Source organism: Orcinus orca, chromosome 12 (genome assembly GCF_937001465.1).
Source record: "Orcinus orca chromosome 12, mOrcOrc1.1, whole genome shotgun sequence".
Classification (NCBI taxonomy): Eukaryota; Metazoa; Chordata; class Mammalia; order Artiodactyla; family Delphinidae; genus Orcinus; species Orcinus orca.
In genome coordinates this window covers 39,581,757-39,596,372 of record NC_064570.1, presented here as the reverse complement: position 1 = coordinate 39,596,372, position 14,616 = coordinate 39,581,757, and the positions used below count along the sequence as shown (strand labels likewise).

General features: G+C 37.4%; 1 protein-coding gene across 7 annotated transcripts in view; it reads right to left on the bottom strand.

Annotated features, from left to right (window-relative positions):
• TBC1D32 (TBC1 domain family member 32) overlaps nt 1-14,616 on the bottom strand; it is a 182,739-nt gene that overhangs the window by 36,570 nt on the left and 131,553 nt on the right. For all 7 annotated transcript variants that reach the window (XM_049695498.1, XM_049695495.1, XM_033408076.2 and 4 more), the window contains one exon: nt 5,703-5,786. In XM_049695498.1, the coding sequence (XP_049551455.1) occupies nt 5,703-5,786 (84 nt within the window). The remainder of the gene's footprint in view (nt 1-5,702; nt 5,787-14,616) is intronic.

Here is a 14,616-nt window from a genome sequence, read left to right as displayed (position 1 = left end):
CAGCTTACTTCTTGTGCATTGAAGTTGAGATCCACACTTAAAGAATAAAACTGAACTTTAGAGACAGTTATAATTGGACAGTGATACCTTGCTCCACACATTTCACTTTAAAGAAGGTATCAGTTAAATCTCCAAAAACACTTTTAAAGGAGAATATATGAGGTATTAAGCAGACCAAAACAAATATCAAATATCCACTCAAAAAATCACTAATATGATACAGATGTAGGTGACTTGAGAGTGAATAAAATTCCATTAGAGAAAGAAGAAATGAAAAGTTTCTTGAAGCAGTAATGAAGTCAGAAAATGGTTCACAGGTATATATTAAAAAAGAGGCTTCATATTTAAATCTGTATTTGACATACAATATGACAACCTGACAAGTAGAAATGGATCTTGGGCTACAAAAGTTCAGTGAAATAATCTTTGTTACATTTAATCTGGACTAAAAACAACTTATGAAGCAGAAATTAAAATCTTCAGAAATAAAATTGATGGAGCAAAATGATTAAGTAAAATTTAATGATAAAAATGGATGTTTTCAGGGGACTCTGATGCATCACTGGTAACCAGTGATTTACTGAAATGTGCACAATAGTGTGTGGGATATGTAATAAGTGCTTAACAAACATTGAGTGAATGAATGAGTAGATGAACGAATAAATGAACAAACATCCAATGAACAACAAAAATTGTGCTTTATGTATCAAACTAGAAGCAAGGTGGAGATGGAAATAGATATGAACTTAAAAATTTTTTCTGGGGCTTTCCTGCTGGCGCAGTGGTTAAGAACCCACCGGCCAGTGCAGAGGACATGTGTTTGAGCTGTGGTCTGGGAAGATCCCACATGCCGAGGAGCAACTAAGCCCGTGCACCACAACTACTGAGCCTGTGCTCTAGAGCCCGCGGGCCACAACTACTGAAGCCTGCGCGCCTAGAGCCTGTGCTCTGCAACGAGAAGCCACCACAATAAGCCAGTGCACTGCCAAGTAGAATAGCCCCCGCTCGCCACAACTAGAGAAAGCCAGCATGGAGCAACGAAGACCCAGTGCAGCCATAAATAAATAAGCAAACAAACAATTTTCTGTATACTGAAATCAAGAAACAAAAGGATACCCCAGAGTCACTGTGAAGCACAATAAAATAAGTTACTGAATAAAGGCCAACCAAACAATGACACCTATAGCATCAGACTTACCCTACTCAACAATGCCTAATTCAATCTCAGCATTAATTATTTGCAATAACCAATCATTTTAATTATAAATATAATAGTCTCAAAACAAAATGAGTTGAAAAAATTAACTGAATATTGACTGAAATCACTCACTTTGGTAACACATTCTGTTCTACTTTTAATTTGGGAAGCTAGCACACAGAGCAGTGGTAGAAGAAATTAAATCTATTCTGCCTGGCACTTGGCTAATAGTGCGAAACTAAATAAATTTTCAGAATAGTAAACCATATCTCCACTGGGGGACAAATCCAGTATTAGAGAAGCAGTTACAGCTTGGCTGTTGACTGACCCTCCTGAAGCCTTGCTGTATCAGTAGTAAAGCCAGAGAACTCTCACCACCCAAAGAAACCAACCAGTCAGTCCATTTCCTCCTACCTTCTTCCTTCCCCAAAGTAAGCCTGAAGGTTCCGTTGCTTCTTTTTTAACATGTGGTTGTTATCTATCCATTTTATTCAATTTTTACTGCCATAAAATTTAATTCCTTATGACCAGTAAACTAGCCTAAGTCTCAGCATCCTACGTGATATAGTCAGCACTATTTGGAGAAAAGCATTACTCTTTTCCACGTCTTTGATTATACAATTGCCCTTGCCTGCAAGACTCTTCGCCTCTCCTATTTCTTTCAGCTGTAACAGCCCAGGAGGCTGCACTAGTGCCACTCCTCTTGCTCTATCATTGCTTCTTCCCCTAATCTTCCATAATGGCATTAGTCAACACTAGTCACTCTTTCCACTGAACACCTGTGGCACACACCACACAACCCCTCATTTGACAAAACCTCAATTCAAATAGCATACTTAAAGGCTCTAGCACAGTGCCTGAAACAAAGTAGCCAGCTGAAAAATGTCAGTTTTCCATTTCTTTATTTTCTATTTTACCATACGCTGCAAATTATTTAATTCATCATTTTAGGTATATGTCCTATTTCCCCTCCTTGAGGACAGGGTCATTCATATTATATACCTCCTTGCCAATTATTGACCATACTCACAAACACACTCCATAAATGCAAAACAGAAAAGAGCATATTTGCTGAATACCCAAAGGAAGTATAATGGATATTTAACTGTATATATTAATCAAAAGGTGAAACAATGATATTCTGATATTTTTTCTAACCTTTTGATTAATAACATAAAGAGAAAAAGGATAAAATTAAAATATTTACCACCCTGAAAGGACTACTTAATTTATCATTTCAAAGAAGCAACTGCAGAAGGAAAAAATCTCCAACTCATCCCAGGGAAATGAGCTGACAAATGGTTAATGTCTGTTAGGATTTGGAAAGATACTTGTATGGAGTTACAAACTGCAAGTGTGCAGAACTTTATCTGTTTGTCCTCTTTCTTTAAGGTGATAAACAGCCAAACTAATTTGATTTTTCCAGAATTTGCAAATTTTATAATGGATTGAAATCCTGAGGGAGCTAACAACAGACGGATGACTGTGTTATTCTAATTTCAGCTACCTTAGGGTTTAGCAAGCTGTCATTTTTAAGAAGCCAATCAATTTCTCATTTCAAGAAACAAGAAAAAACATTGAATGTATCTATCCAGTGTCTGCTTTGAAACATCTTTTATATCAAAACATGGTTTTTGGTTATTTAAAGTAAATAGAGTGAAATTTTATAATAGCAAACCACTGTTCCACCAGCCAAAAAGTAAATGATAAAGGATAACAATCAACCAACAGGAAGCCACTTTATTTTCATCTGTGCTCTACAACGCCAGTGGATAGCTGTTCCGCTGGAGCCTTTAAAGAATTGAAATTCACATTCAGGACTTATCTGTCTAGTTAATACATTCAACGAAGCCAACATCTGAGATCTCCCTCAGCATAATTTAGAAATATAACAGAGGGTAGTAAATGCATGCACACTGAGCAATCAGCCTTGTTGAGTATTTAGATAACATATACAACATAACGTTAATTTTAAATTATCTATAGAAAATACGACCCAATAGAACAATGTGCCAAAGAGAGCTGCAGAATTTGAAGACCATCATACTGAAGACGAGAGATACCCACTTTTTTTTTTTTTTTTTTTTGCGGTCCGCGGGCCTCTCACTGTTCTGGCCTCTCCCGTTGAGGAGCACAGGATCTGGACGTGCAGACTCAGCAGCCATGGCTCACGGGCCCAGCCGCTCCGCGGCATGTGGGATCTTCCCGGACCGGGGCACGAACCCGTGTCCCCTGCATCGGCAGGCAGACTCTCAACCACTGCACCACCAGGGAAGCCCCATTTTTTCCTTTATTTGTCAAACATTTATTGCCACTGTTACTCTAGGTGCAGAGGATATGACAGGCAAGGCAAGGAAACTACCTTACAGGAGTGTGCTGTCATGTGAGGAATTAGACATTAAGTCAGAATATGAGAAAAACATGACAAAGAGATCTGTATTGGCTTTATATACTAAGCTGATGACTTAGTAATTTGTATTTTCAGCCCTACCTTCTCCCTAAGTTCCAGATTCAAACAGCCAACATGTACAGAGCATGTCTACTTAAAAGTGTAATAAGTATTGGAAACATAACATAAAAGCAAGCTCCTAATCTCCTCTCTGAAACCTATTCTTTACCCATTCTTCGCTATCTCAGTGTTTGGTAATCCCATCCTTCCAGTGGCTCAGATCAATAACTTGGGTCTTTTGACTCCTTTCTCTCCCACCCCATATTCAGTCTGTTACTCAATTCTGTTGGTCCTATTTTCAAAATATACCTAGAATCCAAGTACTTCTAACTCCACTGACATCCTCATCCAAGCCACTGCCATTTCATCTTTTCAATAGCCTCCTAACTCATCTCCCTGCTTTAGCCCTTTGTTCTTCAGTCTTTTCCTGATACAGCAGCAATAGTGATCTTTTAAAAATGTAAATCAGAGCATGTCACTCCTGTGTTCAAGACCTTGCAATGACTTTAAAAACCCTAGATCAGGGAGTTCCCCAGCAGTCCAGTAGTTAAGACTCCGTGCTTTCATTGCCGAGGGCACAGGTTCAATCCCTGGTTGGGGAACTAAGATCCCACAAACCACGCAGTGTGGCCAAAAGAAAAAAAAAAAGAAAAAACAAAAAACCTATATCATCCTCTCCTCTCTAACTTCAACACCAACAATCCTTCCCCCTTACTCCTTCTGAGCTGTACTAATCTCCTTCCTAGTCACTTGCTGGAAGTCTCTCCCTCTGGAAACATCCATGTATCTTGCTCCCAATTTCTGCTGGTCTGAACACTATTTAACACTGGAACCGCCACCCCCAACTAGCACTTCCTAGACCCCTTCCCTGCTCTGCATTTCTCACTTACCACCATACCACTTGACATACTGAATCTTTTTACTTATTTATTGTTTGTCTTCCGATCAGAAGGTAAACTCTGTAAAGGCAAGACTTTTTTCTCTTTTGTCCACTAATGTGTCCAAGTGCTTACAGCAGTTCTATTACACAGCAGAGGAAAATATCCATTTGTTGAATAAATGAATGTGTATTTGGAGAAGAGAGGGTGAGGTTGGCAATGCTGCTAATAGTTTAGTGCCCCTGAAAAACAAATATGAGGCATGGAGAGAAAGGGATGATGCTAGAGAAGAAAGGAGAAGAGTAACATAAGGCCTTGGGTACTATGATAAGAAGATTAAACTGTATGCAGTGGTCAATGGTAAGCTTCTAAGAGGTAGAGGAAAGAGCGGGTCAGATTTACACTTCACAGGTCACTCTGAAAGCAGCATAAAGAATACCTCTGAAAAGAAATGAGACTCCAATTAGAGACATCAGGTAAAGAGAATGTTGTAATAACCTAGGCAAAAAGTAATGGTGGCCTAAACTAACCTAAAGAAGAGTAGAGATAGATATAAGTAGATAAATTTGAGCTATATTAAGAACACAGAATACAGTTTGGTGACTGGGGGGGAACCTGGCTTAGATGGACAGATGATTGCACTGCCCACAAAAATAGACAGTGTAGGAGGAGGATGTATCTCAGTGACGTATGAGAAGGTGGACACTTTGAGCTTGAGGGTTCTTTAGCACATCCAGGTGATGTTTACCAAGAAGCATCTGGAAATATGAGAATGAAGCTTATAGATCTTTGAGTAGAAGAGGTATATTTAGAAGTCATCAATATATAAGGTGGGTAGAACAGTACAAGCAGATGAGATCACTAGGAAATCATCTCCTAGTGGATAAAAACAGAAGAGTGAAAGACATTGGAAGGTACTGCCTTAAGGAAAAACAATTTTTAATGGGTAGACAGAAAAAAAAAAAGAGCTCAAAAACGAAGCTAGAAAGTTACAAGGAAACCCAGACATTTGCACAGAAGAAACTGAAAGATATCTGGAATGTATATGGCACAAAGGGAGAGATTTTTTAGGGTGAAAAAACCTTGTGCATATTTGTGTCTAATTACACTCCTCTATGAAACATTATCTATTTGCACATTGAGCACTTTCCAAAATACAAAAATGTTTAAACTGTACCTGTATATTCCACTGAGGGGAAGTAGCATTCAGATGGGCTTTCAGAGAGATGAAGGACAAATTTTTCAAGTAATTCTACTAAAGCTGTAATAAACAAGAGAATAATTAGGATGTTAAAGTCATCAGAGCTTCTTCATAGTTATGCTCTTAAGGGGGGCCAATTCAAAACATTATTTTAATATTCATAACAATGTTTCCAATGTAAACTAAATTTTAATAGCTTCACTGAGAACCTATTCAATGTAAAACTGGAAAAGAATCATCTGTTATCTTTAGATCCTCTAAGGATTACTTCAGAATTTGCTAAATGATTTCAATTCAGAAAAAAATCACAAACTAGGCTATAATATCTTACCATCATCATTCACACATGCAGAAAAAAAATCATGTGAGCTCCAAGACCAGAATCAATGCATAGCTCACATCCCTTTCAAAGCAGGACATATTATGTGTTTTATGTACTTTGCAACAGACAGTATCTGTTCAAGGCAAGCAGATCAAAAGTAGCCTTGTCAGGGGTTGGGGAGAGGGAAGGATGAACAGGCAGAGCACAGAAGTTTTACGGCAGTGAAACTCTTCTGTAAGATACTACAATGGTGGATACGTGTCATTACTATGACATTTGTCAAAATTCATAGAATGTGAAACATCAAGAGTGAACCCTAATGTAAACTTTGGACTCCTGATGATAATGATATGTCAGTGTAGGTTCATCAGTTGTAACAACTGTACCCCTCTGGCGTGAGACGTTGATAGTGGGGGGAGGGGTTGTACATATGTAAGGATAGAACGTATGTGAGAACTTCCTGTACTTTCCACTCAACTTTGCTGTGAATCTAAAACTGCTCTAAGTTTATTAAAGAAAAGTTGAATGTAAATAGTCAATGTAATAGTATATAAATAATGCCACAGTATTTGCACATATTACTTCCCAAATAGATATAACCAGGTGGATTATAATTAATATGCAATCTATTTTTATTTTTGCTGGAAAGAAATATATCTGGAGGGTAACTGATATGCTTACACTTACAGAAAGTAAGTTTTAGTCACCTTTTAAAATTGTGCCCTAGTTATATTCAGGATTCTGACTATGGCCTGTATTAACTGAATGCACCCTTTTTCACATCCAAGTGCATTTTAAAGATATAATTCATGAAGGAAAATTAGTGTTCAACATGTCAAAAATGTAAAGTCAAAGAAGAATAACATATGCTTTCCAACAACTATAGGTCTAACAAGCTACATCTCATGACATAGCTTGAGCTATATCTCAAGATAAAAATGAAATTTTTTATTCATGGAACTCTATTCATATTCTGATTTCAAGTTGAAATGAATATTTAAAAGTATGAAAATGCAATAGTCGAGGATCAGAAAGGACACCAGTATTGTAGATTATTTAAACTTATAGTTGTTTAGATTGGTTCTATCTTCACATACATAGGCACAAATTCTCCCACTCTTAGAGAAATCTTTCAAAAGTTTTTTTCTATGAACCTATATGTAAATAATGGCCCTTAGGTGAGAGCTTTCAACTTCTACATGTTTGTTTATAAGTCACCTAATGCTGTCTCTTGAGATTATAATTTTTCAGAAAGAGTGTGTCGATGAAATTTAGATACAATCATTCCTAATAAGGTGTGAGATATACATTAGTAACAAAGATTATATAAAAATTTTAAGTGGAAATGTCCATTTAAAACTCAACTATAATTATTCTCATTTTAGCACAACCATATGTTTGTTACAAATTATGGATTTAAGCAAAGTGGCTGAGTTAACGGGAAAAGTCACAGCACACTGCTGAACAGTTATTTGAATCCAATGCCTGAAATCAGGTTTAGCCATCAGACAGCTAAACATATGTTAGTGAAGACAAAATACACATCTTTGAAGCTGCTAAAACACAATATGATTTGAAACTTAAGAGTCACCAGACTAACTGCAGACTTTGCAAAGCATACTACTTTCCAGCAAGCACTGATCTTGAAATATGAAATTATGTTATTAGATCAATATATTGGAGGCTTATAAAGTAATTCTATGCATCCTATATAAGGATGACATCACTGAACTACCTAGAGAAGGTTCTGAATTTCTGCTGATTCCAATATTTTTGCTTTTCCAAGCAACCCATATGAACAGCACTATGCACTTCCAAATATTTTGAGGGATAAGCTAAGCCATGGAACAATGTTAAAAACGAATCCATATATGGTAATTGAAGCCATGGCTACAATTTACTGGTATCATCTTTCTAACTAACCAAATGTAAGTGTAGCTAAACTGCATAATTACTACAGTGGCTGTCTCAGTATGACTGTCAATTCACTAAAAATTCCATTATCTGTGACTCAAGGAAATTAATTCACATAAAACATTTCTTAACTTCAAGAGTAAATTAACTCCAGGATATTACTATCCAGAAAGTAAACCTCAGAATATTGTTTTAAATGGATTTTTATTTTAAATGACAGACCTGGAATTTCAAAAGGACTTTAAATTAGGAGATGTCCTTTTAATTATACTTATTCCCTAGGGTTGGACTATGACATTAGTAGACTACGAAACCAAGGTTTATAATATGTATATAATAAAAGAGGACACGGGTTTTACTGATGAGGAAAAACTGAAGGCAGCTTATTCAGGGATACTTGGATATTGACTGTTTTCTCCCTTGGCATTGCCATCACAACAGCAGCTGGTTCCAAAAAGTTCAATGTTTGAAAACATACAAAATTTCTCCAGGATTCACTCTTTAATTCTTTCATCTTTTATCACTGCTGGCACATCACCAGATCACAAGACAATTACATTATGCATGCAATTTTTTCCCAATCACCATCCTTCATGTAACCACCAGATGTTTGTTCCTGAACACTTCAGTATTCAGAACTTACAATTCTCATCTCTCTACCCTCCATGAAGTCAGAACTCTACTAATGTGTTTCAAGCACTTTACAATCTCACCACATCCAACTATGTTCACTTTTTATACAAATTATAAGCACAGACTATTTTTCTCAATGTTCTCAAGTAGTTTATATTCATTCCTTGTTTTTAAAAGAAAGTTTGTACAATTATAGATGAAAAGGAGGTTGCTGGCACATGACAGAGGTAGAAAAATTCCTTTATTCCTTTATTTAGGGTAGGTCTGCTGGTGACATTTTTCACCTGAGAATGTATTGATTTCCTCAATATTCCTGAAGGCTACTTTCAAAAAACACAGAGCTCAGGTTGACAGTTCTTTGCCTTCAGCTCTTGAATAATGTCATGCCACTTCCTCTGTCCTCCATCTTTTCTGGGGAGAAGTCCACTGTCATTTGCATTGATTTTCCCTTGTAGCTATGGTGTTGTTTCTCCCTCTCTGCTTTCAAGATTTGTCTTAAATTTTCAGAAGTTTGACTATACAGTTGACCTTTGAACAACAAGAGCGGATTGGGGTGCCAACCCCCTGCACAGTCAAAAATAATGTATTGGGTTGGCCAAAAGTTTCCTTCGGTTTTTAAAGTAAAAATAAGATACATTTTTCATTTTCGCCAAGAACTTTATTGAGCAACATATTCACCATTTTGTTCCCCTACCGTCTGCCATTTTTCAGGCAGCTTCATAATTCCATCTTCCCCAAACTTTTTATCTTTTTGAGCAAAGAACTCTTCCATGTGCCTTTTACAGTCTGCCAGGGAATTGAAAATTGATCTATGAAGAGAATTTTGTAAAGACCAAAACAAATGGAAATCTGAAGGTGCAATGTCTGGTGAATACGGAGGATGAAGCAGAACTTCCCAGCCAAGCTGTTAACAGTTTTGTCTGATCATCAAAGAAACATGCAGTCTTGCATTACCCTGATGGAAAATTATGTATTTTCCGTTGACTAATTCCAGATGCTTTTCTTTGAGCGCTGCTTTCAGTTGGTCTAAATTGGGAGCAGTACTTGTTGGAATCGTTCGGTTTTCTGGAAGAAGTTCATAATAGAGGACTCCCTTCCAATCCCACCATATACACAACATCACCTTCTTTGGATGAAGACCAGCCTTTGGTGTGGTTGGTGGTGGTTCATTTTGCTTGCCCCACGATCTCTTCCGTTCCACATTATTGTACAGTGTGCACCTTTCATTGCCCATCACAATTTGTTTTAAAAACAGAATGTTTTCATTACATTTAAGTAGAGAAGCTCATGTGGAAATACTGTCAAGAAGGCTTTTTTCGCTTATGTGGAACGCAAACATCAAAGCGATTCACATAACCAAGCTGGTGCAAATGATTTTCAACGCCTGATTTGGATATTTTGACTATGTCGGCTATCTCCCGTGTGGTATAACATTGATTGTTCTCAATTAATGTCTCGATTTGATCGCTATCAACTTCAGCTGGGCTACCAGACCCTAGAGCATCGTCCAGAAAAAAATCTCCAGCATGAAACATCGCAAACCACTTTTGACACATTCGATCGGTCACAGCACCTTCTCCATACACTGTACAAATCTTTGTTTGCATTTTGGTCGGGTTTTTACCTTTTGTGAAATAAAGCCGAAGATGTGGCTTTTTTCTTTCATCTTCAATATGAAAATGGCTACACAAAAATTCATCAATTTTGATAAGTTTTGTTTTTAAATGCACGCTGATGTGACAGCTGTCACAATACAGTCTAACAAAATTGTTTCGAATGAAGTTAAAGACAACTAAATGCCACTGGAGCTATCTTATGGAAAAAACCAAACAAACTTTTTGGTCAACCCAATATAATTTATAGTCAGCCCTCCTTATCCTCATTCACAGATTCAACCAACCTCAGATCATCTAGTACTGTATTTACTACTGAAAAAAAGTCTGTGTATAAGTAGACCTACACAGTTCAACCTTGTGTTGTTTAAGGGTCAACTGTATTGTGTCTTGGTGTGGACTTCTTTGGGTCTTTGGTCTTTGAGGTTCTAGAATCCACAGGCTTAGGTCTTTTGCCAAATTTGGAAAGTTTTCAGCCATCATTTTTTCAAATACATTTGTAGTTCCAACCTCTTTCCATGACTCCAATGACGCAAATGTTAGATCTTCTGTTATGGTTCCACAGGACTTTGGGATTCAATCTTTTTTTAAAATTTTTCCGTCTATTTCCTCTCTTAATATCTTCAAGTTCACTGATTCTTTCCTCTGTCCCCTCTATTTTATTGTTGAGCCCATCCATTGAGCTTTCTATTTTGGGAATGGAATTCTTCAGTTCTAAAATTTCCTTTTGGGTTTTCTTTATATATTTCTTTGCTGACACTTTGTATTTTAAAATTTGTTTCATGTGTGAAACAAATACATGTGTGGAGGGGAAGGAGAGACGGTGGCCTTATTACCATTGGGTGATGGTGAAATTCCTAACTCTCTACCTAGGTCTCTTCCGATACCATCCTACCAGGGAGAGGCAGGGGTGCCTCATTACTGGCAGCTGAGAACAGAAGTCCAGGCTGAACCCCAAGTCTTGTTAGCAATATTTTCTAAAGTGGTGTTTGTCTGGATTAAAGTGGTCACTATCTACAAATTTTGCCTTGGTAGACTGCCCTTTTCCTGGTCCTTTGGCTAGAGAGAGCAGGCTGTATAGCTTTGCTTTTACCGTTTCTCCTAGGGTTGTGCCTGTCCTTTTTTTTTTTTTTAGTATTTTTGTATATTTTTTAGTATATTTTGGGAGCAACTGTAGACTTTGGTTTTGTTTTCTGCAGTTAATTTGTTTCTGTCTCATGTTTATCTTAGGTCAGTATTTGGAATTTATTATAATTGGTAGATATGCTTATTGATTTGGCTGCTCTCTTCCTTTTTTTTTTTTAATATAGAGATATATATTTTTCCTTTTTCTCTTTTTGTCAGTGTGTATGTGTATGCTTCTTTGTGTGATGTTGCCTGTATAGCTTTGCTTTTACCATTTCTCCTAGGGTTGTGCCTGTCCTTTTTTTTTTTTAGTATAATTTTTAGTGCTTCTTATCATTGTTGTATCTGTTTTTTCTTTGGTTGCTTCCTTCTTTCTTATTTATTTCTTTTTTTATTACTTAAATTTTTATTTTAATAACTTTATTTTTATTTTTTCTTTCTTTCTTTCTCCCTTTTCTTCTGAGTTGTGTGGCTGGCAGGGTCTTCGTACTCTGGCCAGGTGTCAGGCATGTGCCTCTGAGGTGACAGAGCCGAGATCAGGACACTGGACCACCAGAGACCTCCCAGCTCCATATAATATCAAACGGTGAAAGCTCTCCCAGCAATATCCATCTCAATGCTAAGACCCAGCTCCACTCAAAGACCAGCAAGCTACAGTGCTGGACATCCTACGCCAAATAACTAGCAAGACAGGAACATGACCCCATCCATTAGCAGAGAGGTTGCCTAAAATCATTATAAGGTCAAAGACACCCCAAAACACACTACTGGACATGAGCCTGATGACCAGAAAGACAAGATCCAGCCTCATCCACCAGAACAGAGGCACCAGTCCCCTCCACCAGGAAGCCTATACAACCCACCGAACAAATCTTAGCCACTAGGGGCAGACACCAAAAACAATGGGAAATACAAACCTGCAGCCTGAGAAACAAGACCCCAAACACAGTAAGGTAAGCAAAATGAGAAGACAGAGAAATAAACAGCACATGAAGGAGCAGGGTAAAAACCCACCAGACCAAACAAATGAAGAAGACATAGGCAGTCTACCTGAAAAAGAATTGAGAGTAATCATAGTGAAGATGATCCAAAATTGTGTAAATAGAATGGAGGAAATATAAGAAATGTTTAACAAGGACTTAGAAGAACTAAAGAGCAAACAAACAATGATGAACAACACAATAAATGAAATTAAAAATTCTCTAGGAGTCAAAGGAAGAATAACTGAGGCAGAAAGACAGATAAGTGACCTGGAATATAAAATAGTGGAAATAACTACCGCAGAACAGAATAAAGAAAAAAGAATGAAAAGAATTGAGGACAGGCTCAGAGACCTCTGGGACAACATTAAACGCACCAACATTTGAATAATAGGGGTCCCAGAAGAAGAAGAGAAAAAGAAAGGGACTAGAAAATACATGAAGAGATTATAGTTGAAAACTTCCCTCACATGGGAAAGGAAATGGTCAACCAAGTCCAGGAAGTGGAGAGAGTCCCATACAGGATAAATCCAAGGAGAAACACGCCAAGGCACATATTAATCAGACTATCAAAACTTAAATACAAAGAAAAAATATTAAAAGCAGCAAGGGAAAAAAACAAATAACATACAGGGAGTCCACAAAAGGTTAACAGCTTATCTTTCAGGAGAAACTCTGCAAGCCAGAGGGAGTGGAAAGACATATTACAAGTGATGAAAGGGAAAAACCTGCAACCAAGAATACTCTACCCAGCAAGGATCTCATTCAGATTCAACAGTGAAATTAAAACCTTTACAGACAAGCAAATTCTAAGAGAATGCAGCACCACCAAACCAGCTTTAAAACAAATGCTAAAGGAACTTCTCTAGGCAGGAAACACAAGAGAAGGAAAAGACCTATAATAACGAACCCAAAACAGTGAAGAAAATGGTAATAGGAACATACATGTCGATAACTACGTTAAATGTAAATGGGTTAAATGCTCCAACCAAAAGACATAGACTGGCTGAATGGATACAAAAACAAGACCCATATATATGCTGTCTACAAGAGACCCACTTCAGAGCTAGGAACACATACAGAAAGTACGGGGAAGGAAAAAGATATTCCATGCAAATGGAAATCAAAAGAAAGCTGGAGTAGCAATTCTCATATCAGACAAAATAGACTTTAAAACAAAGACTAGGGCTTCCCTGGTGGAGCAGTGGTTGAGAGTCCACCTGCCAATGCAGGGGACATGGGTTCATGCCCTGGTCTAGGAAGATCCCACATGCTGCAGAGCGGCTGGGCCCGTGAGCCATGGCTGCTGAGCCTGCACATCTGGAGCCTGTGCTCCGCAATGGGAGAGGCCACAACAGTGAGAGGCCCGCGTACCGCAAAAAAAAAACCCCGACCAAAATCCCCCAAAAAACCAAAAAAACCCTAAGACTATTACAAGAGACAAACAAGGACACTACATAATGATAAAGGGATCAATCGAAGAAGAAGAAATAACAATCGTACATATTTATGCACCCAACATAGGAGCACCTCAATACATAAGGCAAATAATAACAGCCACAAAAGGGGAAATCGACAGTAACACAATCATAGTAGGGGACTTCAACAACCCACTTTCACCAATGGACAGATCATGCAAAATGAAACAAAATAAGGAAACACAAGCTTTAAATGATACATTAAACAAGATGGGCTTAATTGATATTTATAGGACATTCCATCCAAAAACAACAGACTACACTTTCTTCTCAAGTGCTCATGGAACATTCTCCAGAATAGATCATATCTTGGGTCACAAATCAAGCCTTGGTAAATTTAAGAAAAGTGAAATTGTATAAAGTATCTTTTCTGACCACAACGCTATGAGACTGCATATCAATTACAGGAAAAAAAATCTATAAAAAATACAAATACATGGAGGCTAATCAATACACTGCTAAATCACCAAGAGATCACTAAGAAATCAAATAATACCTAGAAACAAATTACAATGGAAACACGATGACCCCACACTTATGGGACGCAGCAAAAGCACTTCTAAGAGGGAAGTTTATAGCAATACAATCATACTGCAAGAAACAAAAAGCATCTCAAATAAACAACCTAACCTTACACCTAAAGCAATTAGAGAAAGAAGAACAAAAAAACCCCCAAAGTTAGCAGAAGGAAAGAAATCATAAAGATCAGATCAGAAGTAAATGAAAAAGAAATGAAGGAAACAATAGCAAAGATCAATAAAACTAAATGCTGGTTCTTTGAGAAGATAAACAAAATTGATAAACCATCAGCCAGACTGATCAAGA